General features: G+C 35.9%; 1 protein-coding gene and 1 non-coding gene across 2 annotated transcripts in view; one reads left to right on the plus strand and one right to left on the minus strand.

Moving 5' to 3' along the window:
• Window positions 1-21,056, minus strand: part of MTPN (myotrophin) — a 50,712-nt gene extending 29,656 nt beyond the window's left edge. The window contains exon 1 of the mRNA XM_054495367.2: window positions 20,664-21,056. Coding sequence (XP_054351342.1) covers window positions 20,664-20,735 — 72 coding nt within the window. The 5' untranslated portion in view covers window positions 20,736-21,056. The remainder of the gene's footprint in view (window positions 1-20,663) is intronic.
• LOC129041755 (U6 spliceosomal RNA) lies at window positions 4,886-4,992 on the plus strand. The gene has a single exon (XR_008503911.1). It is a non-coding gene; the product is annotated as a U6 spliceosomal RNA (small nuclear RNA).
• Window positions 21,057-23,201: the final 2,145 nt, after the last annotated feature.

Consider the following 23,201-nt stretch of genomic DNA (forward strand, 5'->3'; position numbering starts at 1 on the left):
AAATGTTACCATGTTTTCCTTTTCCTCTGGCTCTTCCACTTTCCACAGATACTATTTTAAACCTCTTCTACTTATTATAGACCTTAGGCTTTTCTGTCTCTTCCTTCCCCTTCATTCTCAGCAGATAAGCCCATATCCTTCTTTATACAGAAGATTGCCTACAGACATGATCTCCCTCAGGAACTTCTATCACACCTTCTTGGAACTGACTCATCCTCTCATCCTATCAAAAGCCATCCCTCACCTATGTTCTGTATATCATCCCTTCTTTCTTTTTTGGGGGAAAACTTCATGTTTGTTTCTTTTCTTGACTGTGTTTTCAGCCTTTCCTGTTTTATTGGCTCCTTCTCACCAGCATGTGCCATTCACAGCTCTTCCATTATAAAAGCAAACAGCAGCAACCTCTTGTTGGACTTGACATCTGCCCTTCAGTTACTGTTCTCTTTCCTCCCTTCCAGGGCTAAACTTTACAAAAGGATTGTCTATATTTGCTGTCTCCAGTGTTTCACCGTCCACTCTAATTTGGCTTCCACCCTCAACACTATTACCATAACCATTTTTGCCGAGGTCAAGGGTCTTCATGTTGCAAATACAAAGCTTCCCTTTACTCTTAAAACTTTCTTTTCATTGCAACATGAAGTCTGTCAGTTATTAAATTCACAACCTAGATTGTATTACATTAAAACATACTAAGTTGTTTTGAAGCTATTATTTTCTCTAAATATGGTATATTCCATATATGTAATCTAAGTAACATATGTAATGTATATACATAATACACATATGAAACACTACTACTTCATAGTATATTCTGGTGAGTAGTTTAAATTAAATACATACACTATCCGGAACCACCATAGAAACCATAACATGCTTTAGGATGGGTTGACTTCTGGTGCTTCTAAGAGTTAAGATGAGGATTTAGATTACAGTGGAAAGGAGAAAGTCTATGTGAAATTCTAAACCAAATGGAACCCAAGAAAGGTCTTAAGATTACATTCTGGCAACCCGAGATTAGCTTCTCTGAGTCTTCCTTGGTCCTAACCTGAATTCTTCTTAGTGTTAAAAAATTGGAAAGAAAAAAAAAAAGTGACAATGCATGACCAGTTTACATCAATAAGTTGGTGAGTTCCATGTCAGAGGAGAACCTAATTATTGTATCATTTATTCCAATGCCAAAGCATAGTGCTATAATTTTGATGTGTGTCCAGGAAAATCTCATGTTGAAATTTGATCCCAATATTAGAGGTGGGGGCCTAAAGAGAGGTGTTTGGGTCATGGGAGCGGGATCTCTGATGAACAGATTAATGTTCTCACTGGGTGTGGGATAAGTGAGTTCTTATCCCATTAGTTCTTTTGAGAGCTGGTGTTAATAAGAGCCTGGCACCTCCTCCCTTCCTTGCTTCCTCTCTCACCATGTGATCTCTCTACACCTGGCTCCCCTTCACTTTCTGCCATGAGTGGAGGCAGCCTGTGATCCTTCACAGATGCAGGTGCCCAATCTTAAACTTTCCTAGACAACAGATAAACCTTGTTCTTTATAAAGTACTCAGCCTCAGATATTCCTTTGTAACAACCCTAAATGGAATAAAACACGTGGCATTTTAGGACTGGGCACTGGACAGGTTTTTCAACCTAAAAAAATTAAATATTATTGGTATTTTCCTGATATTCTTGATATATAATTCCGTTCCTTTAATCCTCATAGTTCTTGTTTATATGTCTTTCATTACATTTACCTCTATTCGATCAGGTATGTTATTTATATACTTTAATAAAAACTTCATTAAAGAAAGGACAATGAAAGAACAATGTCTTACTTGTTTATATACTGCCTACAATGTCTGTGGGTGACTTGTGCATAGCAGTCTTATTTTAATAGTTCCTACAGTCATTTATTAACAGCTTTGTCACAGTGCAACCTGTTGCCTACCAAACAGCTACTACTTCACAAAGTGGTATTTTTAAAACCTTATTAGGGTCTCTGAAAGTTATACAATCTCAGTGTTGGAAGGGGCTCTGAATGTCATCTAATTCAGCCACCCATTCTATGTTTTAATCCTTGCTTGTGTCTGCCCAACCTATAACTGAGTATCTCTAATGAAAGGCAATTCAGAACCTTGCTGATCAGTCCATTCCTGCTCTCAGTACTGGAAAATTCACTGTTTACTAGTTATGGTTCTATCCCTTGCAGACACATGGCACAAGCAATTCTTATTTTTACATTAGGTTATTACTTGTGTTTAGCAGTCACAACACACTGTAACTACAACTAAATATTTTCATTGATTTGCTGTTATCCTGAATTTGAGTCACTAATGGGTCAGAGAGACCTACCATCTGCTGATCCCTAATCTAGTTCATGACACTTTCATCCAATCATCCTTCCCCATCATTCCCTCAAGGATATCTTTGAAACATTAACATTTCAGTAAAGTATTTCAGATTATCTTTATAACAGTCTAGAAACTTCAAAGAAAGGAAATTAGTACAGCATGATTTCTAACTGATCCCCTGTTAAGTGTTATAAACCACCCCATTGCCACCACATACATATTTATAAAATAAAATCTGGAAATTAAAAAATATTTTAGCAAGGCCTACCATCCAAAATACAACCATTGTTACCACTCTGCTATAATTCCGTTTAATCCTTTTCTATGAAAATAATTGCTTTAAAAAGTTGTGATCACACTATGTATTCTTTCACGAGACATCATTCTTTTTTTTTTTATTATTATTATAAGTTTTAGGGTACATGTGCACAATGTGCAGTTAGTTACATATGTCTACATGTGCCATGCTGGTGTGCTGCACCCATTAACTCGTCATTTAGCATTAGGTATATCTAATGCTATCCCTCCCCCCACCCCACAACAGTCCCCAGAGTGTGATGTTCCCCTTCCTGTGTCCATGTGTTCTCATTGTTCAATTCCCATCTATGAGTGAGGACATGTGGTGTTTGGTTTTTTGTCCTTGTGATAGTTTACTGAGAATGATGATTTCCAATTTCATCCATGTCCCTACAAAGGACATGAACTCATCATTTTTTATGGCTGCACAGTATTCCATGGTGTACATGTGCCACATTTTCTTAATCCAGTCTATCATTGTTGGATATTTCGGTTGGTTCCAAGTCTTTGCTATTGTGAATAGTGCCGCAATAAACATATGTGTGCATGTGTCTTTATAGCAGCATGATTTATAGTCCTTTGGGTATATACCCAGTAAAGGGATGGCTGGGTCAAATGGTATTTCTAGTTCTAGATCCCTGAGGAATCGCCACACTGACTTCCACAACGGTTGAACTAGAGACATCATTCTTGAAAGATACATACATCCTATCAAGTGGATGTACCATAGTTTACTTATTCTAATTCTAGACATGCAATAAATATCAAATACCCTGTAACACTAAAATTCTTATTTGATAGAACATAACAGTTACATTATTTCATTGATTCCTAAGCACACATTTTTCTGTATTTTAATGTCCCTAAAACTGGTCACAGACACCCTTTGCCTTGGAGATTGGCGGAAAAGTACTCATGGGTTGATTATGTACTTTGTGTAAACACTAACCATCATTGCCTATGCCTGGCTTTGCTACTGAAACCTGTACATGGGTGGGTCAAGACATTTAGAGTGTAAAGTATAGAATTAGATTAAGCTGACTCTGAAGAACACAAACGGTGAAATTCACTGATTTGACCTGATGATATTATTCTCATGAAAATTTGGTGAGTGTGCCATCAACTATTTTTAATCCAGAGAAGAGAAATTAAATATTAAATAGAACATGTCTTAGATCTAATTTCTGAGAGCAATATTATTGGCTGTATAGGAAATATCCCTGGAGTTTAATATATGCCACCTGGCTATCCCCACTGAGTTATTTGCTTTTTTAACAGTACTACAAGCAAGGGAAGATTTGTCTAGTTTGTTAGTATTATTCAGGAGGAACATCTGCTTGTTTTTTTTTTAATGGAACATCTGCTTTTTTAAGATCAAGATAAACTAAGTGTATTGCCTCCTGCTTTACTGCAACAACAGAATGAAATCAAACTTACATAGTATACTTTCCTCTTTACAATGCCAAGTTGTTTTTTCCTTCTAGTATTTTATGCTTATTAAATGGTTTATTCTAATATTTTCCCAAAGACATCAATTTGGTTACTCAATCACTCATGAAACATTTACTGATAGCTTATAAAGTTTTGGGAACTGTGGCAAGCATCTGAGATAGTGATGAAAAAGGAGTCATTCCCCACAAGGAATCTGTAGCCATAAAAGGCAAGACAACAAGTAAACCATTCATATAATGTGATTAAATTATATCATGTGATTAAAGCTGCAGTACAGGCTATGAGTTTGTTTTGGGAATACAGAAAAGGAGATGTAGCTCAGCCTGGGAGGGGTCTAATCAAGCTACCATGAAGAGATAATTAAGCTTGGGCTAAGCCTAACATTTTTTTCTTTAAAAAAGAAAAAAAAAAGATTCTCTTTTCCAGTCTTCATGATTTCATGTTTTTTTAAACAATGTAATGAAGTTATGCCTTAGGCAATAGGGAATATAAAAGATCGGGTGAACAAAACCACCAGCACTAGGATTCTTCTAGTACATAAGTAGGTTTTAAGTGTGGTCAGAGGCAATCCTCACATCCTAACTGCTAGCACACCCTAAATCTGAATAGTATTTCCCCTTTAAAGGATAGGTAACAAAGAAAACCAATATGGAGGTAAGTGTATAAAAATTAATCATATGGCAAAAGAAATATATTGAAAATTCTTTCCTCTAAAATGTAGTAGAAAAAGAAAATAAAGAAAAAAAACTCTAAGGAAATACATACCTCTGAAATGATTCAATATAAGAAACTTAACTTTAGTGTTTGCCTCGGCAGCACATATACTAAAATTGGAATGATACACAGAAGATTAGCACGGCCTCTCTGCAAGAGTGACATGCAAATTCATGAAGCAGTCCATATTTTTTTGGTTTTTAATTAAAAAAAAAAAGAAAAACTTAACTTTAGAAAACATCTACAGAGTAATCAAAATGGAATCCAAAAGACATGGGCTCAATAAGTAAGGTGTCTTAAGAAGAGAAGAGGCAAACACACAAAGTAAACAAACTGAGGTGCAGGCTGATAAGAAAGGGAAGCTGCAGAGAAAGTGACATATAGCAAGGAAATTAAAACTGCAATTGCAAAATTAAAATTTGTACCGAAGTCAGTAGAGTTGGGAAACACTATTCAAATTAAGAAAACTCAATTAAGTAAAGACTTGAGAACAAACTTAAGAAATTTTCCCAGAATACCGAGGTAATAAAGTAGTACAAATGTTTAAAGAAAAAGATGATTGGTATTAGGAGTATAAAGTTCTAACTTATAAATGATACATAACCAGAACGGGAACAGAAAGTTTTAAAAAGTTTTCTGAACTCAGGAAAGACCTGAGCCTATAGATTATAAGAACTCACTGTATGGTAGGGAAAAATTCAGTTGATTTCCCCCCCTCCCAAAAATAGTTTTAGAATTTCTTTAGATAAAGCAAAAAGACCCCCAAAATTAAAAAGTCAAAATCACATTAACACCAAAAAAATTAAATTAGATTGGTCTCATATTTGTGGCCTCCTTAGAACACCGAATTCCAGACGACTACAGAGAGAAACTATCTATAGCAATGATATTTGGAGAGAGTTTGAGATATATACCTTTTTTTTCTTTCTTTCTTTCCTTTTTGAGACAACATCTCACTGCCTTGTCCAGGCTGGATTTGAACTCCTGGGCTCAAGCAACCCAGCCTCCCCAGTAGCTGGGATTACAGGTTCAATGTGCTAGGCTCTTAACATCAAATTTAAGGATAAAGAATCTTGAATTTTGTTAAACAACAACAAAAAGAAAAGTAAACAAATTTCCAACCAGAAGCTGCTACTGAGATACCTAAAAGCAAAATATGAAAATGTGAAAAAAATTTGTTTAATGGTCAAAAATATACTAGGCACATACATCTAAAAAGCTAGGAAGAGTAATATTAGTACATGACAAAGTAGAATCAAAGCAAAAAAAGTAAATGGGAAAGATGTTCATTTTACATGAAAAAAAGTAAAAGCTAGTTATGAATTATCTGAAGAACGGCAAGAAAACAACTGACAAAAATAGCACTGTACAGAGAGACTATCATAATCATCTCAGTCTTTGGCAGGTAAGGACACAGCAGGCATGATTAATAATTAATGAGATTGTTAATGTATATCAAACTTTGTACTCTATGGAAATTGTACGTTACTATTTCACTGAATATCAACAAAATATAATTATAACAGAACAAAGAAAATTTCAATACATTCCAAACTCTAAAACCTTACAGAACCCATTATCTAATCCCAATGCAATAAAGCAAAATACCAAAAGCATTAGCACAAAGTAAACATAAAAAAAAAAAAGAATAAATGAACAAAAATAACACACAAAACACATACACACAACCAAACCAATACTAAATCTCCTAAATTACTGATGGAGCAAAGAAGAACTCAATACTAGAATTGCAGACCATTTTGAAAATAAATGTTAAAATATTAAAGTATTCTATTAACGGCAAGAATATTACTTATGGACAGAACCAAATCTGTGAAAAACCAATCTGGAGGTGGTTAAATTAATATGAAATTACATGGTTTAAAAGACTGCCACTGTTCACTAGATTTTTTCCCAGCTGTTTTCAATTTTTTCTCCCTTACTCTCCTAACTGGTTTTAATATGAAACATAAACATATTAATAAATAAGCGGTATGTTTTTAGTAGTTTCAGATTTTCCCTTCAACAGCAAAATCTTTTACATGCTCCTCCACAGTGTGGCTTGGTGGGGGTTATTCACTAGATTAGTACTTCTTACAGGCCTCTATTACATAGCATTTGGTTTATTTGAATAATAAACACTACAATAAAATAGTACTCTTTATGCTATTTCTAAGTGAAATGGCCGACTCCTACAGAGAATTTTTTTTAGACCTTTCTTCGGGTGAAAAGAAACAAATAATACTCTTTCTTTGATCTGTAATATATGTACACATTGCTGCCACTGAGTTCCAAGGTATAGGTACATGCTGTACTGTCACAAGAGATCAGTGTCCCAAAAGCTACCTAATAAATAGTAGACTAAATTAGCATATGTGTCACCACTTTGTACCACAGCATGTAAACTAAATATTGGACACTTGACAGTAGAAAGCAGCAAAAGTATTAAATTTACAAAATTCTATATAGTTGAGTCGATGTCCCCAATAATTTCAGTTACAGTTACATATTATCCTTCCCCACTGGGAATTCAGAATTCCTTAAGACTGCAGTGTTTAATATTTAAAAAATGACAGATCCATTTGAGATGAATGTTATAATATAGTCCCTCCTTTCCTAATACTCTCTCTCTGTCCTCCTCCCTACCCAATCCCCCAGGTTAAAAGTCCTTATTTAGGATATAACTTTGCAAAAAACAATCACCTATTACTGTACTGGTGACTGATATCAGTGTGTCAAACAATACCACAATTATAAATTACAACACAGCAATGGGTTTATATGTAAACTCTACCACTGAGGGGGCAAAGCAAACAAGAAAGGTGTTAATACATTAATACTTTATTTGGAACTTTACAATACAGAAAAACAGACAGATGGCACAATAGAAAGAAAGGTCTAAAAGGACGGAAGTATAACATCAACCTGCTCTTACTTGACATATTTTCTGAAGTGTTAACGTCACACCAAATGAACTTTCTCTTGCTGATGTCATCCTCCCAAATGCATCAAACTTTCAATGATATAAATATGAACTCATTTTAAATAATGAATAACAATACATTTGTTATGTATTCTTATCCCACTTATACATTTACTTGGAACCTTCAACTAAGGCATTTTTTTCTTTCAAAAATGACTACTTCAGTCAAATTATAGAAATTTTAGTTTTAGTTTTCAGCTGATTTACTTATTAAATACACACAATTTTTCTTCTTTGGAAGGTTTAGAAGCAATTAATTACACTTAGACATTTTCTAATTGAAAATGGTGAAGTATTTTTTAAAAGCTTACTTGTGGGAAATTAAAATTTTAATAACAAAACATGTTTATATAAAGAAAGACTATCAAAATTAAGAAAACCCATTTAAAACATTATGTTATAATATGTCAATTTGGAAAAAATTGTCAATTTGGAAAAAAGACTGACAATCAAAAAGTAGCTTCATTTATAAGATTCTAATTCATGGCTCCACAGCTGGAGGGGAGGGAGGGAAGAGAGGAGAAAGGAACCAAATAGAACTTTATCTTAACAAACTGTAGAGCTGCTTTCTAAGTGTTATCCATATTTCATGTATTAAATAAGGGAAATAATGTATTCAGAACTCATACGACCATCTTATTTGCTGTTTGTTTTCTAAGCTTTTAAGTAAACCTACCAAAGAAAACTCATCTCAGTGGCTGACACTGTAGGTGCTCAAATGGTATTTGCTGCATGAATTATGAATGAACCAGTGAAAACTGCTAATTAGCATTCTCTTTCACTTCTGGAGTTGGAAATCAAGCCAGGGACAGGACTCACATTAGGGCTGGGAAGAAAATTCTGGAACGTTTTTGGTGAAGGATGATCTCATGCACTGAAAAGATTTCGCAGAATCTACTTTCAGTTTAAGAATCTAAATTAGTTCCTATTTGTATATTACAAGTAATAATTCCTCATTTTCAGAAATCTAGGCCTCTTGCCTAAGGTTCAAATTTAGTATAGAAATTCTATGCTTTTTCTTTTAGAGAATTTCGTTCAAACTCCCTCTCTTCTCTCTATCCACAAGCACCTTTCCATGCCTTGCTTTTCCAGTCCAACATCTTTGAATCATAAAGATTCCTGAATAATGTTTTTGAAAATGCTGACCCCCAAAATAAGTTTTATATTATACATTTTAATTTTTTTATATCTCAAAAACTTGAGAATAAAGTGAAACATATTAGACAAAGTAGTTTTACTAACTTCAATGTTATGTAGAGGTGTGCAAACTACGGCTCATGGGTCAAAGCCAGCATGCTGTTTTTGTAAATAAAGTTTTACTTGAACTCAGACAGACTCATTTATTGATGTATCATCTATGACTGCTTTTGCACAACAGCAGAGATGAATAGTTATGATAGAGACTGTGTGACTGCCAAGGCCTAAAATATTTACTAGCTGCCCCTTTACAAAAAATGTCTCCCAACTCTTGCTATTAAACATTGGCCTCTCTAAATCTCCTCTTAGATCTATACAGACAATAATACAAACAGCAAATACTTACTACAGAATTTCAGTGTATTAAGCACTGCTTTGCAAATTTTACATTTACATTATTTTTTGAAACTTGTATACAACATGAATTGAGTATTATCACAATCCCTATTTACAGATACAAAACTGAGGTTTGATGAAATTAAATAACATGGTCAAGGTTAGTAAGTGGACAGGGCTGGGAATCAAACCAGGTCTACTGAAATCCAAAATGAAAGTGTAATATCTCTTACAGAGAACTTCAAAATAATAAATAATCAAAAATGTTTTCTAAGGACTTAGTTTTAGGGTCCATATGCTTTTATATTGTTATAAGTAATGTGGCATTAAGTATAGGTTTTAACATGTTTCTTAATACCAAGGTAAAAGTACTGATGATTCTTATTTTTCACAAGGAAGCATGCACAAAACTATCTTTACTTTTAGTGAGATTGTATAAACAATTCTTGACTGAAATTCTAAAATTATAGTCATGAAAGGTTACAAGTGGAAGTTGCTGTTATACTAATAGAACTGTTGATACTACAACAGTGTGGAAAGTTGGACAAAGTTCATTGGGTTTAAAACAATAAAGAGCTTGAAAATTTAGAGCTCTTTCTAAGAGAGGAAATGAAAGAACATCATTTACACTAAGAACATCTGTTAACATACAAAGTGGTATATGGTAAACCAACTTTGAAAACAACAAAGGAAGGGATAATTTCTGCAAATACCAATTAAATACAAATGAAACTGTATGGCAGATAACAGGCAATGTGATAACTGTTGAGGATACAAAGATAATTGCTATCTTCAACAAACCCACAGAATATTAGGTGAGATAAATAGGTAAAAATTAATATAGGGTTCTTAATTTTAGCAACAGAAATCAAATCAGACTGATTAATAGACATGTAATACATTAACAGATATTAAAAGTAGCTCCCAGAACTGCTAGGAGGATTGAAGAACAAAGCTCAGTAAATGGACAGAAAACAAGGATGCTTCAAAGCAAGAAATACAAGTGCTCCTCTACTTATGATTGGGTTACACTGAAAATGCATTTAATACACCTAACCTGCCATCACAGCTTAGCCTAGCCTGCCTTGAATGTGCTCAGAACACTTACCTTAGCCTACCATTGGGCAAAAACAGCTGGCATTACAATACACAGCAGAGTACCAGTTATTTACCCTCATGATTGAGTGGCTGGCTGGGAGCTGCGGCTCCCTGCACCATGAGAGTACCATCATGCATATCCCTAAGCAGTGATATGATTTTGACTTTGAAAGCTTTGATTTTGAAAGATCAAAATTCAAAATTCAAAGTACAGTTTCTACTGAATGTGTATCACTTTTGCATCATTGCAACGTCAAAAAAAAATTAAGTTCGGGACTGTCTGTGAAATCAAAATCTGTCACAAGAACCACCTGGGCACAGAAGAGATGCTACAAGTGGCACATAACGACTTCTGCTGTTTTTGGAAAGTGGTGTTTTACTGTTGCCACTACATCTTTTATTGTGCCCGAGCATTTGTATCAGCTCTAGATAGATGCATCCAATTAGTCATGTTTGGGTTATGAGCTCTTTTCCTGTGTGAGCAAGAGAAAGCAATTTATTTGCCCTTTTTGGCTTTTGTTGCGGTGAGCACCAGACCTTGCCTTTGATCAAGATTCATACTATGTAAGTAGGGAACTCCTCAAGCACAGGAAGAACCTTCAAGTGCTATGACCCCTGTCAACAGAAAAATGCCCCACTATAAGCACTGTAGCTTAAAGATCTGAAGACATTTTTTAGGGGGCTGGAGGGGGCGGTGGAGAAGAGCCTCTGAATTCTCAAGTTTGTGAGCCACTATTCAAGTGACTAAATGGTAATAACTGATTCATATTTATAAATGCACCTTGGTTTTTTCTTAACCAGTCATTAAGACAAAACTCATTTTAGCAGTTCAAAAATTAAAGACATACCCCACAGAACAAGATTTAAGTTTCTTAAGCTGCTGTTTTTCAAATTCAAGTCTAATAACTTGTTAGTCAAGCCAGAAGCCCATAAGCTCTCAAATTCAAGAAACCACAACAGAACATAAACACAACAAAAAAGTTCTATATTAGATGTCACCAAGAAACAATAAACTGCACAAGCAGTCAGGGAATGCTATACAGAACAAAACAGACATGAATATAAAACTTCAGGAAGAAGAAGAAATTTGCCAAGCAGATGTTGTGGGACAAAAAAGAATAATGTATTAGAGGTAACAGCTAGCATAAGATGACTTCATTAGCAAACACAATGGTGTAGTGGAAAACCAACCAACCAACCAACCAACCAACCAACCCACCCACCCTCATCCAAGTTCAGGAAAACTGAATTTAAATTTCAATCTCAATTAGCAGTATGATACTGGTCAAGGGCTTTCACACCTAATTTTTCCTTATCTATAAAATAAAGGAGCTGGACTAGTTGCTCTGTAAGTAATCTTGTTTCTAAACAAATTTATGAGGATGCTGATTAGTAACAACAGCTAATATTTACTAGCACTCACCATATGCCAGGCACAATGGTAAACAGTTTACACTTATTATGTAGGTATTACAATCATTCCCATTTTCACCAATTGAAGAAACTTAAGTTCTGAGTTCTTAATTCACCCAAAGTGTCCAGTTAGTAAGAAGGTCAGACCTGGAAGATCTAATTCCAAAGCCAACACATTTAGCCTCTATGCTATGGTTTCACCAATAATGCAATTCCAAATCCCTAAAGGATAGTGCCATAATGAGCGTCTATTGTACTATGTTTAAAGAGTTTACTATCTACAATTTTTTTGTGGTTGAGATGGAAGTCTTGCTATGTTGCCCAGGCTGGTCTTGAACTCCTGGGCTCAAGTGATAGATCCTCCTGCCTTGGCCTCCCAAAATGCTGGGATTACAGACATGAGTCATCATGCCTGGCTTACAATTTTTTTTTTAAATATCTCCATTTTTCAGTATTTTTCAGATACTTACTTTAGGCCTAGTATCAAAATGCTCATTATTTTTTATATGTCAAATTGAAATCTTCCTAAAATATGTTATACATGTCTCTGACTTTGTAAATAAGGGAAAAGTAACCAAGTTTAAACTTTTCGAGAAGCTCAAGGTTACGCTTATACATATTCATTATTGCCTGGGGCCTCTGAAACTTCAAGGTAAATATGGCTCTTTGCCCTTCACTTTCTTGGGTCAGCTTCTTAAATTTTGGTTTCTTTTCTTTCAGTAATCACAGCTCCTCTTTACACTGGTAATTTTCTGTGGACTGAAAAAAAAAATCAAGCTTCTAAGCTTATCAGAATTATTTAGTAAAGATATAGCTGCAAAAAAAATTACTTTCAGCCATTTTTCTTATTACAAGGTGGCCTGTGATGTAATACCATGAAATAACTTTAATTACCAATTTTGCTGTGATTTGATTATCTAAACACACTTACTCTGTTTTGAATCTTTGATATGGCACATTCTCACAGTGCGTGACATCCTCCTATCCTAAGATGATTCATAAAGAATTAAAAGTTAAAATATTATGTTCCACAGATCACACGATCCCAGCATTCCAGAAAAAAAAAAAAAAAAAAAGCTTAATGCTTATTAAAAGATACACGTTAAGTTTTAGGTAGGTTCAAATCATCCTAATATTTTTCTTGAGATTATGGGAAAAAAAATTTTCAGGAATCACCTGCAAAAATCCTAAAGAGAATGTGAGAGGGAGATACTAAAACATATTTTGAAATTTTGAAACTACACATCATTAAATCAGTTTGGTATCGATAGAAAAAGAGCAAGAAATCTGTTTATGATAAAGATGATGGTTCAAATTATTAGTAAAGAGGAACTATAATAATAAATGGTATGAGAACTGTCAAAAAAAAAACTATATACTTATTTCATGCCTTACTTCAAAATAAATAATGGAAAGGTCAAATATCCAAAATGGAAGAAAAAATGAAGTTCCAGAAGAGTAAATTTATTTGTAATTTTACAGAGGAGAATAGGTCTTTGTAAACAGGATACAAAATCCAAGTCACAAAAGAGAAAAAAAGTGACACATTTAACCCCACAAAAAGTAAAAGACCATTGTAGAACAAGAAAATAAATGAAGTCAAGAGACTAACTGGGAACAATATTTGCAAAACATGATAAAAAACTGATTTCCCTAATTTACAGAGTTTATACAAACCAATAAAAAACAGACCAACTAAAAGAAAAATAAACAAAAGACATAAACAATCATTTTTCACCTATCCAAATGGCAAAATCTAAAAAGTCTGATGATGCCCAGTGCTGTCGATGGTGTGAGGGAACCATCGGTCTCGTGTCTGCCAATGTGTGCCTAAGCTGACGAAACTCATGAAGAGAGTAATGCAGATATAGTCTCAAAAGTTGTCAAGGTATATGTACAAAGGTGATCACTACAATCCTGTTTAATTGCAAAGATGCACTGGAAACAAAATGTTTATCATACAGGAATAGTTAAATAAACATCCAGAAAATGGAATACTATTCACCATTTAAAAAGGGAAGAATAAATACATTTCAATGTGGAAAGCAAAGTGCATAAGTGTTTACAAAACTTTTTAAGCGGGAAAAACAGATAAGTAAGTAAATTTTCAATGTTTTTCTGAAATTAATTACATGGACCTGTTGAGAATGGCTGATTTGTTCACAGGCATTGGGGAGGGGAGATCTTTACCTTTCAGTCCTAACTGTGACATTTTAAAATCCACATCTGAATTAATTTAATTTTACTTTTTAAAAGTTAGGAGTTACCTAAATAGTAAAATTTTGGCCAATTTTTGTCTTCTTTATTCTTTTGTTTTAAAAACACCTAATCAATTTTATATTTTAAAGAGAGGAACCACATAGGTAGGAAAAATAGTCAACGGGATATTTTACTTTATTCAATACAGCTTTGCTTTTTTAAATAACAAGCACATAATATTGTTATAATTTCAATCAGCTTTAATTCATTAAATTTTTAATTATCTGCACTAATAAAAGGAAAATGTTTAGAATTTCAAACCAAAACACTTTATATAGCCTATGTACATCTGAATGAACATTTATGTTCCAATGTAAAAAAAGATCTTCCTCTATTTTATATATTTTTAAAAATGACTAAAAGCATTAATAATTAGAAAAGAATCTATACTAATGTTTCTTTGTCTACTGAGGGCACCTGTATCTTATACAAGCTGACATATGCTTTCTGAATGGGTCACCAGCCATTCTGTAGAAAGGGCAACACATAGTGATACATTTTTATAAGAAAGAAACTAATAATTTAAAGAAGAAAAAAAAAGGAAGCTGCCTAAAACCAACAAATGCAAAGTGGATTGAATCAGGGCCTCTTTTAAATTGGCTATTTTATTAGGAAAGTGAAAAGTGATCTCAATAAGTCTTGGAATTTCTAAAGATTAGAGTTGATATCTTTCTCAGGTTCAAGAGATTCTATCCTTTCACATGGTGCACAACTGTTGCTTTTCAAACCTATTAGAGTGTCAACGGCAGATGTAGTTAGAATGGAGGCTGGAGGGAAAGGAAACCACAGAGAAAGGGAAGTTAGAGACCAGGCTTCTATTTCACAGCAAGTGAAATAGAAGTACATGTAAACAAGAGAGTACATATATCAGACCTGCTGAAGATTAAAAGGGGCTATTTATCAATGCAACTCACAAGCACTCACCTGTAAGCATGTTGGATCCTCAAAATCCACCAGAAAGCTCACCTTTTAGTCGTCTCAATGGATAATTATCATCCTGCTATGATTATTTTTACTATTTACTCAATAATATAGTACCCCCCTAGTTTCTGGCCTTATTGAGAAATGAAGGTCAAGGGTATGCTGAAGTAGTTAACAGCATGGGGCTTTGAAACTCCTTCAGAACCCAAGGAAGTGAGTTCAAATCTCAGCTTCACCACTTAAGAACTTTATGATCTTGAGCAAGTTATTTAATCTCTGCCTCTAAAATCTCTAAAATGGGGTTAACATTATTAATAATGCTCATGGCTTACTGTTGATAAGTAAATGAAATAATACCTGTATACTGCATCACAATCCTCAAATACATAAAATTTTATAAACATACTTTTTTCAAAGTGTTACTTGTTTTATTTAAATAATTATGAATAGAAATCTCAATAATTTAGTTATTTTTGTTTCTTCCTAAGGCAAACAAACAAAATTTAACTTTTTCTGGACTGTGTAGGATCACAATTAGGAACATAAATTTTAAGGTTAGATTATATGTGACTATAAATACAACAAAACATTCTACAGGCTATCAGTCACTCTTATGGCACGTCTTGAGCAATGACAGTCTCTGATGAGAGTTTAAGTTTACAGAGATGTTTGTCTCCATACTAATTATTTCTGAATTGTTATATTTACAATTTTTAAAATATGGTTGCCATTTTTGTCTTCATTCACAGTCAGAGCTAATTAGTTGTACCTGCTTCTTACAAGCCTCTTTCTTGTTTTCTTAATTCTAAAGTGTTGTTAGCTAAAAAAAAAAATTTTTAAAGCAAACTGATATGGTTATAAATACACACACACACACAAACACACACACACACACACACACACACAGAGCATGTAGATTCAGACAGTTCTGGGTTTAAATTCCAGTTACGCTACTTAGTTTGTGACCTTGTCAAGTTACTTCAGTTCTCTAAGCCTCAGGTTCTTCATCCTTAAAATGAGATTATTACCTATACTGAAACACTGTGGTAAGAAGCAAATAAAAACTTAGGTAAAACATCTTGCAGAGTGCTTTCCAGTACCTGACAATGTAAGTCATCCAGTCAATGGTAATTATTATTCTGTAATTAATGAAGTATGTTGAAATTATTTCTAAGTTAAGAATAAAATGAATTTCTTACCAGAAACATGATTTTAATGTGTAAAATTCCTTGGTGCTATGTTGGAGGCAGAAAGATGAAAAAGAATATATTATCTACCCTCCAGGAGTTCAGAGCCTAATGAAGACACATGTAAACAAAATCACAGCAATCTGATGAGCAAAACAGTAAAAGAAGCAGCACTCTATGTGAAGTCAAAATGTTTTTCTGTTAGAGGTGATACTTACCCTAGGAGGGTAAACAGGAGTTTAACAGGTTGGGGGTTAGGGATTGAGGTGAGCAGACTTGGTCGGGGAGGATGAAAGAACACATGTAAAGATCTACAAGGAAGAAACAGGATGGTAGGATCTGGAGCAGAGTGCTTACAGAGAGGCAAGTGTAGAAAAGCAAGCCCAGATAACAGTGGCCTAGTACACCATACCAATGAGGAGTTGGCCCTTTTAAAATAAGCAATGAGAAATCACAAAAGTATTAATATTTTAAGGGCAGTGAAGGAGACTGGCTGAAAAAGATTACATGCTTACATTCATGTTATAGAGAGATCCCTCTACCTAAACTGTGTAAACTGACCAGGAAGGGGTCAATTTTTGCTGTTTCTTTCCAGCCTGGACTATATTTTCTTTCTTGACTATTTTCTTATAGTCAAGAAAGAAAATATAGTCCAGGCTAGTCAAGAAAGAAAATATAGTCCAGGCTGGAAAGAAGCAGCAACTGATCTAAAGTAGTGAGAAGAAGAAAGGAGAGTGAGGAATGGATGAGGGAGACTAAGAAGGTAGTCTTGGTAACACTCAGAAATCTAGGAAAATTTCCCAGTTTCCAGTTTGGAAAAATGATTGGGTCATGATGCCATTAGTCAAAATGGAGACACAATAGGAATAAAAACAGTTTTTGAGAGGAAAATGGCTCAATTTGGAATTTGTCTGAACAGAGCTTATGCAGTCTGAAATTCAGGTGAGGCTAGAATTAACTCCAACAAGAGAACATAAAGGCAGAAATGTAAGACAAAGTCAAAAATAATGTCACCCAAAAGAAACATCCATATCAAAAATGGGGCTATGAATATCCCTTATAGCTGCTCATGAATACCTTATTTTCTGGCTTTCACTTGTTTTCCAGCTGGACAACTGAATTTTAGGAAAATAAGATGTTATTTATAATTTGCATACTACTATAAAAGTATGAATTTTTTTTCACGATGGTCTGCTAAATATAGATGCTTACGTTTCCTGAAAACTGTGTCCAACTTCTTTACTATCATCCCAGGACTACTAAAGAGTTTAAGACCTGAAAGATGCCTAGCAAAAATGAATGAATTAACTAAATGTGGTCCTTAAGTCAGTCAAGAAGCCAAATGTAGTGTTGAAAGACTTTAAAATTGCTTCAGATATTGTCTTAAAGTTATACATGAAACATTTAATGTAATAAGCTAAATTTTTCTCTAAATAATCTAAATTTTTCTCTCAATACTCTAAATTTTTCTCTCAATACTGTCTTTTCCATTTCAAAATACAATTTTCAGTGGTTTGGGGACTGCGAACTGACTTTTCTAAGTTCAAGAACTCACCTAAAACCAATGATTTAGGGATATTCACACTTCAAACTTTAATAGAGAAGTCAGAGGCAGGTAGAAAAGTGTAATGACTGATTTTTAAAAATACTAATTTATAAAGGAAAAACGGGCTGGACCCAGTGGTTCACACCTGTAATCCCAGTGCTTTGGGAGGCCGAGGCCAGAAGATCGCTTGAGGCTAGGAGTTTGAGACCAGCTTGTACAACAAAGTGAGATCCAGTCTCTACAAAAAATAAAATTTGCTGGGTGTCGTGGTGTACACCTATGGTCCCAGCTGCTCAGGAGGCTGAGGCAGGAGGACCACTTGAGCCCAGGAGTCTGAAGTTACAGTGAGCTATGATCATGAGACTGCACTCTAGCCTGGGCGACAAAGCAAAGACCCTGTCTCCGAAAAACAAAAACAAAAAAACCCTGTTTCCAAAAAAAAAGAGAAGGAGGAGGGGAATACTAAAATGCTTATCTTACTCTTACAGGTAGATTCTTAGGTTAACAATATGAGAGATCTTCACAGGAATGTTGAGGAGAGTTTTTAAAATAGACTCTCACCCCTGAGAATGAAGACTAGATAGGTCTAAGTGTTTCTTTAGTATTTCCTTTGTACACACCTACTCAGATAGATGCACATTACAGAAACTCAAAAAGTGAGTGTTCACAAATTGGTAGATGAAAAAGGTGAGTCAATAAATAAGCAGGGAAGACAGCTGTGGGGCAGAAGAAACTGTAATAAGGACCTGAAAGTATAAATGGGCACCATAAGGGAGCTGAGTCAGTACAAACTTCAGTGCTTGTTATTATTTCTCATTAACAAAGTGAAAGATACTTTATGAAATCTTCAAAACTAAGAAAGGATAAAGCTCAATGCTCTGTACATCAGATTACATTACAGTTACAGTCATATCTTTTTGGATAGTCCAACTTTCAATACTTCCTTTTGCTTTTTCCGAATGTCTACCCTCCCTCTTATGCAAATTTTTTACATTAATGAAGAACAGGCTATGGCAGTAATATAGGGAAAATAATCAAATTGAACATGATAACCTAACCTAATTATAAAACTAATTGGAAATAAATTAATCCATCTTTATTGGCACATATTTTCATATAAATATTTTTGTGTAGTTGAAAATTCTTTGGGCACAATTTACCTGCCTGAATGTGGACTCTGGGAATGTCCTGCTAGAAATCTTGGTATGATACACTTTCACAATTAGATCTTAGACTGAGAGATAGTGCATAGAGCAGTTAAAGAATTTCAGTTTTGGACTCAGCAGTTTAGTTCTTGCTTCACAATTTACCATCTCCATAACCTTTCTTAAGTATCCTGCACCTCAGTAATCTGTAAAATGGGACCAATAATAGGAATTACTTCCCAGTATTCACAAGGATGACATAAAATAACGTGTCCGGAAAAAACTAAATAAATTGTGTTATTTTGGTAGCTGTAAGTTCAGTTAGTACTTACTCAACTTTTTGTATTTCAAGTATATCAAACAACCTAGGTTCCACCATGACAGGAAAACAAAAGCCCACTCACTTCCAGAGTATTGCAGTGTCCCACCACTGGTAAGTGTACCAAATAATTTCTTCCTTTTAGCTTTATATTGAAATAGCCAATAAGTCAAGTTTCAGTCGGCTACCAGCTGAGAAGACAGTGACTAGAAGACAGCCTGTCCTAAAACTCCACTGCAAAAAACTAAGCAGGTAAGCAGCATCCAAAAAGTCTAAATTGTAATGGCATTAAATAAAGTAAAAACCTGCAGCAGTTTGCCTTGCACAATCCTGTAAGTTTTAAGAAACTGCTTCTGCTTACTTGCTTCCTAACACAGCCTCTGAAGCAAAAACCCAGGTCAGGTCCTATTCTTTGAAGAGTTAAAATCTAGACTGGGTTCTCACACTTTTAGAAGGTGAGCAAGATGCCATCCGTGGTTGTCATAAAATTTTACTTGTTTTGGAAGATTCGTTTTAGATTATCACTAAATTAAAATCACATGTTAAGTTCTCTCATAATTACAAAGGCAGAGTTTCAGGATGGAAAGGCAGGCTAGCTTGGAATTTTAAGTTTCTCACTCTGCCACAATGTGGATTCAGTTTTATATTTGGGGCTGAGGTTTGAGTTTGTCTTTCTTCATCATGATTTTACCCCCCAAATACACTGCCACTAAACTGCATTGCTATTTACTACACATGTAAGCATTTCAGGTGAAATCAGGGAGAAGAATGGAATAACTGAAGTTAACATGCTTGTTTAAAAACTATTCAGATATCTTAAACATTCCCAGATGCCAGTTGACAACCTTACCACTTGAAGCAAATATGTATTTGTTGTGGTGGGGGAAAGGAGAAAGGCCACACCCAAAGTTAAGACACCACAGCGAAGTGATACTCAGTTTCAGAATTTTAACTATTTCTATTTTCGGTACTCTTTTCACGGTCAATAAATTCTTTAACTTCACACCAGGCCCAGCGTTAAAAAAAATGTTCCTCTGATCCTAATTACTTAGGTTACTTCATTTAGTAATGGGTAAGTCCAAGATGGAGAATTACCTCATTCAAAGAAAGGTTTAAGTAACTTTGGTGTAGAAGAGGGCCAAACTCAAATGATCAGTGCGCAGAAGAAACTCTGGATGAGCCAGACACCACTCCTCCCCTCCCCCAAGAGGCCAGGAAGTCAGGTAGAGCCTGACTGTATTAACGCAGCAGTTACCTGACACAGAACGCTACCAAGTTACCTGGACCCTTCTTTCAGTTTAGCTCCTCCCTAGACGCCCCTCTCTCCTTGGTGCCGCCTCCACCCAGGAAGTCTCTCCTCCCGCCCACCCCCATCCCCGCAGTCCAGCTCCCATCAGCTTCCTCAGCCTCATCTCCAGCCTACCTCCGTGTTCTCGCCTACTCTTCTCATCCCCGCTTACCTTGGCCACATAATCTTTCACCTCATCCAAGTCTCCGTTTTTCAGGGCCCACATGAACTCCTTGTCGCACATCACTGCAGCGGGGCAGGCCGGTTGGCCGGGCAGAAGATGAGGAGGCGGTGGCAGCAGCAAGCGGATGCCGCCGGGCGAGAGGGAGGCAGGGCCGCGCGAAGCCGGAGAGGAGAAGAAGAGAAGGCGGGTTAGGCTGCCAGGCAGGCGAGGCAGTTGGCCGCGGCGACCGTTCGGGCGGGAGAAAGAAAGTTCTTTTGCGGCCACCGGGCCCAGCAGAGCAGGTTCCGCCTGGCCGAGGAGAGGCAGGAACGTTTACACTTCCGGTTCACTCCCCGCTAGGACCCTCCCCCAACTTCCTCTTCCTCTTCTCCTCCGCGGAACGCCCTCTCTGGGTCCGCGGCGCGAACGCCACTAGTACGCATGCGCAATGTACAGGCTGCGGGGAGGCTAGAGTGGAGGGTAGGAGCCGAAGACAAGTGGGCGGGAATGGGAGGCTGAATGAAGGAGGCCCAGGGGGAGGTCAAGACAGCGAATGGAGGAAGAGTGAGAGTACTTTCGATGGGATTAGGACGCTTCTGCACTACCATTAATGGGGAAAACTTTACTTTTTAAAAAACATAATCTTGGAGGGCATCTTGCTCAGCTTCTAAAAATGTATAGTAAGACTGTTTAATTTGAATTCCTTCTTCCTTGCCTTTTCCTCTTCCCTCCCTCCCTTTCACCCTCCCTCTCTCCGTCATCCAGTATTACTGGGCTAAAAACGATGGAATAACGCTGTTCCTGCCCTCCAGGAAATCTTCAACACTAAAACTACAATGTAAATTGAGTGTGTTAACACTATGTATAATGTTCCCTGGAGCAAAAAACTTTAGTGTGTGGCAGGAAAAAAAAAAAATAACTCATCTTCCTGACCAGCAAATGACGTCCAGGCATTCAGTTTGATGCCATAAAGTGGAGCAAACCAAACTGTCTAGTACAATTTACGTTTTTTAAATTTACTGTTTGTTTTTAATGGTTTGAAACTTCAAGACTGTTCTGGTGAAGTCAGTTCTGTTCTTCCTAGGGTTTAGTTGTAATACCATAGTGCACAGCTACCACTTGAATTGTTCCTCACAACCCTAATGACCCGGGAAGGGGAAAAGGAACATAGATCCAATAAAAGCTCTTATTGGAGCTAGAAATATACATATAATATATATACATATATAATTATTACTATATATAAAACTCATATATATAATCTATTATTTGTAACGCACTAAACACATTAACTAAGCTACTTTACCACCATTGCCATACGGTGTAGGGGTTCCGAACAGACTCTGGAGACAAATTGTTTAGTTTGCGATACAGGTCCGACTTCTTGCTAATTTTGTGTCATCTTGGGCAAGTTACTGAACCCCCTTCTGCTTCAGTTTTCCACATGTGTAAAATGGGGATGTCAATAGTGTTTGGAAATGTATTTTTTTTTTTGCTATCATTTAGAATAGATAGCAAATGGGTTTCAAATCAAAAGAAATCCCTCCAAATATTAACATCTACCTAGATTGTCATTTGTTAATTTTACTCCCTGATAATTAGAAATACAAGTCCACATACACAATAGTGATATGATTTCTGGAAACAAATCTCAAAGGGGAGTTTGTTAGGCAAGTCCTAGAATCTCCATCTCTTCTCCAACACACTCCCACCTGTGTGATTTCTGAGTTACATCATGCTGAGCTCTTGATTTATATCTTTGGCCGGGTGCAGTGGCTCATGCCTGTAATCCTACCACTTTGGGAGGACAAGGCTGGAAGATCGCTTGAAGCCAGGAGTTGGAGACCAGCCAGGGCAACAAAATGAGACACCCTCTCTACAAAACACAAAGATTAAAAAAATTAGCTGGGTACAGTGGTAGTCATCTGCCTTCCCAGCTACTTGGGAAGCTGAGGCAGGAGGATTACTTGAGCCCTGGAGTTTGAGACCACAGTAAGCTATGATGGCACCACTGCATTCCAGCCTGGGTGACAGAGCAAGATCATCTAAAAAAAAAAAAAAAAATCTTTAACCAGACTTTTCCTATGTGATCTATTCTTATATTTAACTTCTTACTCACTTGGATTTCTCAAAGTTAACATGTCCAGAATAGGATCTGGTCTCCTGTAGATGTTAAACCTAGTTGTCCCCCACATATCTCTGTAAATGGTGCTGCCAACCACCCTATCACTAAAACCAGAAACTTGGGAGTCATAATTGCTCTTCCCATTCTCAACTTTTCTCTTATTCAGTCTATCAGTAAATCTTTCAAAATATGTCTTAAATTTGTTCGTTTCTTGCCATCTTCACTATTACTACTCCCTGCACCCTCACATATCCCTCATCCCTGCCACTGTCATCTCTGTCTACACTGCTATGATGCTATGTGCTATGATAGCCTCCCTGTTGGTGTCCTATTTTCACTCATCCTTTTCTAGATAATTCCCCACTTTAGGAGTTACTCTTTTAAAACTTAAACATGCGCTTGTTGTCCTAAGACCTTTCAAA

The sequence above is a fragment of the Pongo pygmaeus genome, chromosome 6 (genome assembly GCF_028885625.2).
Source record: "Pongo pygmaeus isolate AG05252 chromosome 6, NHGRI_mPonPyg2-v2.0_pri, whole genome shotgun sequence".
NCBI classification, from domain to species: Eukaryota; Metazoa; Chordata; class Mammalia; order Primates; family Hominidae; genus Pongo; species Pongo pygmaeus.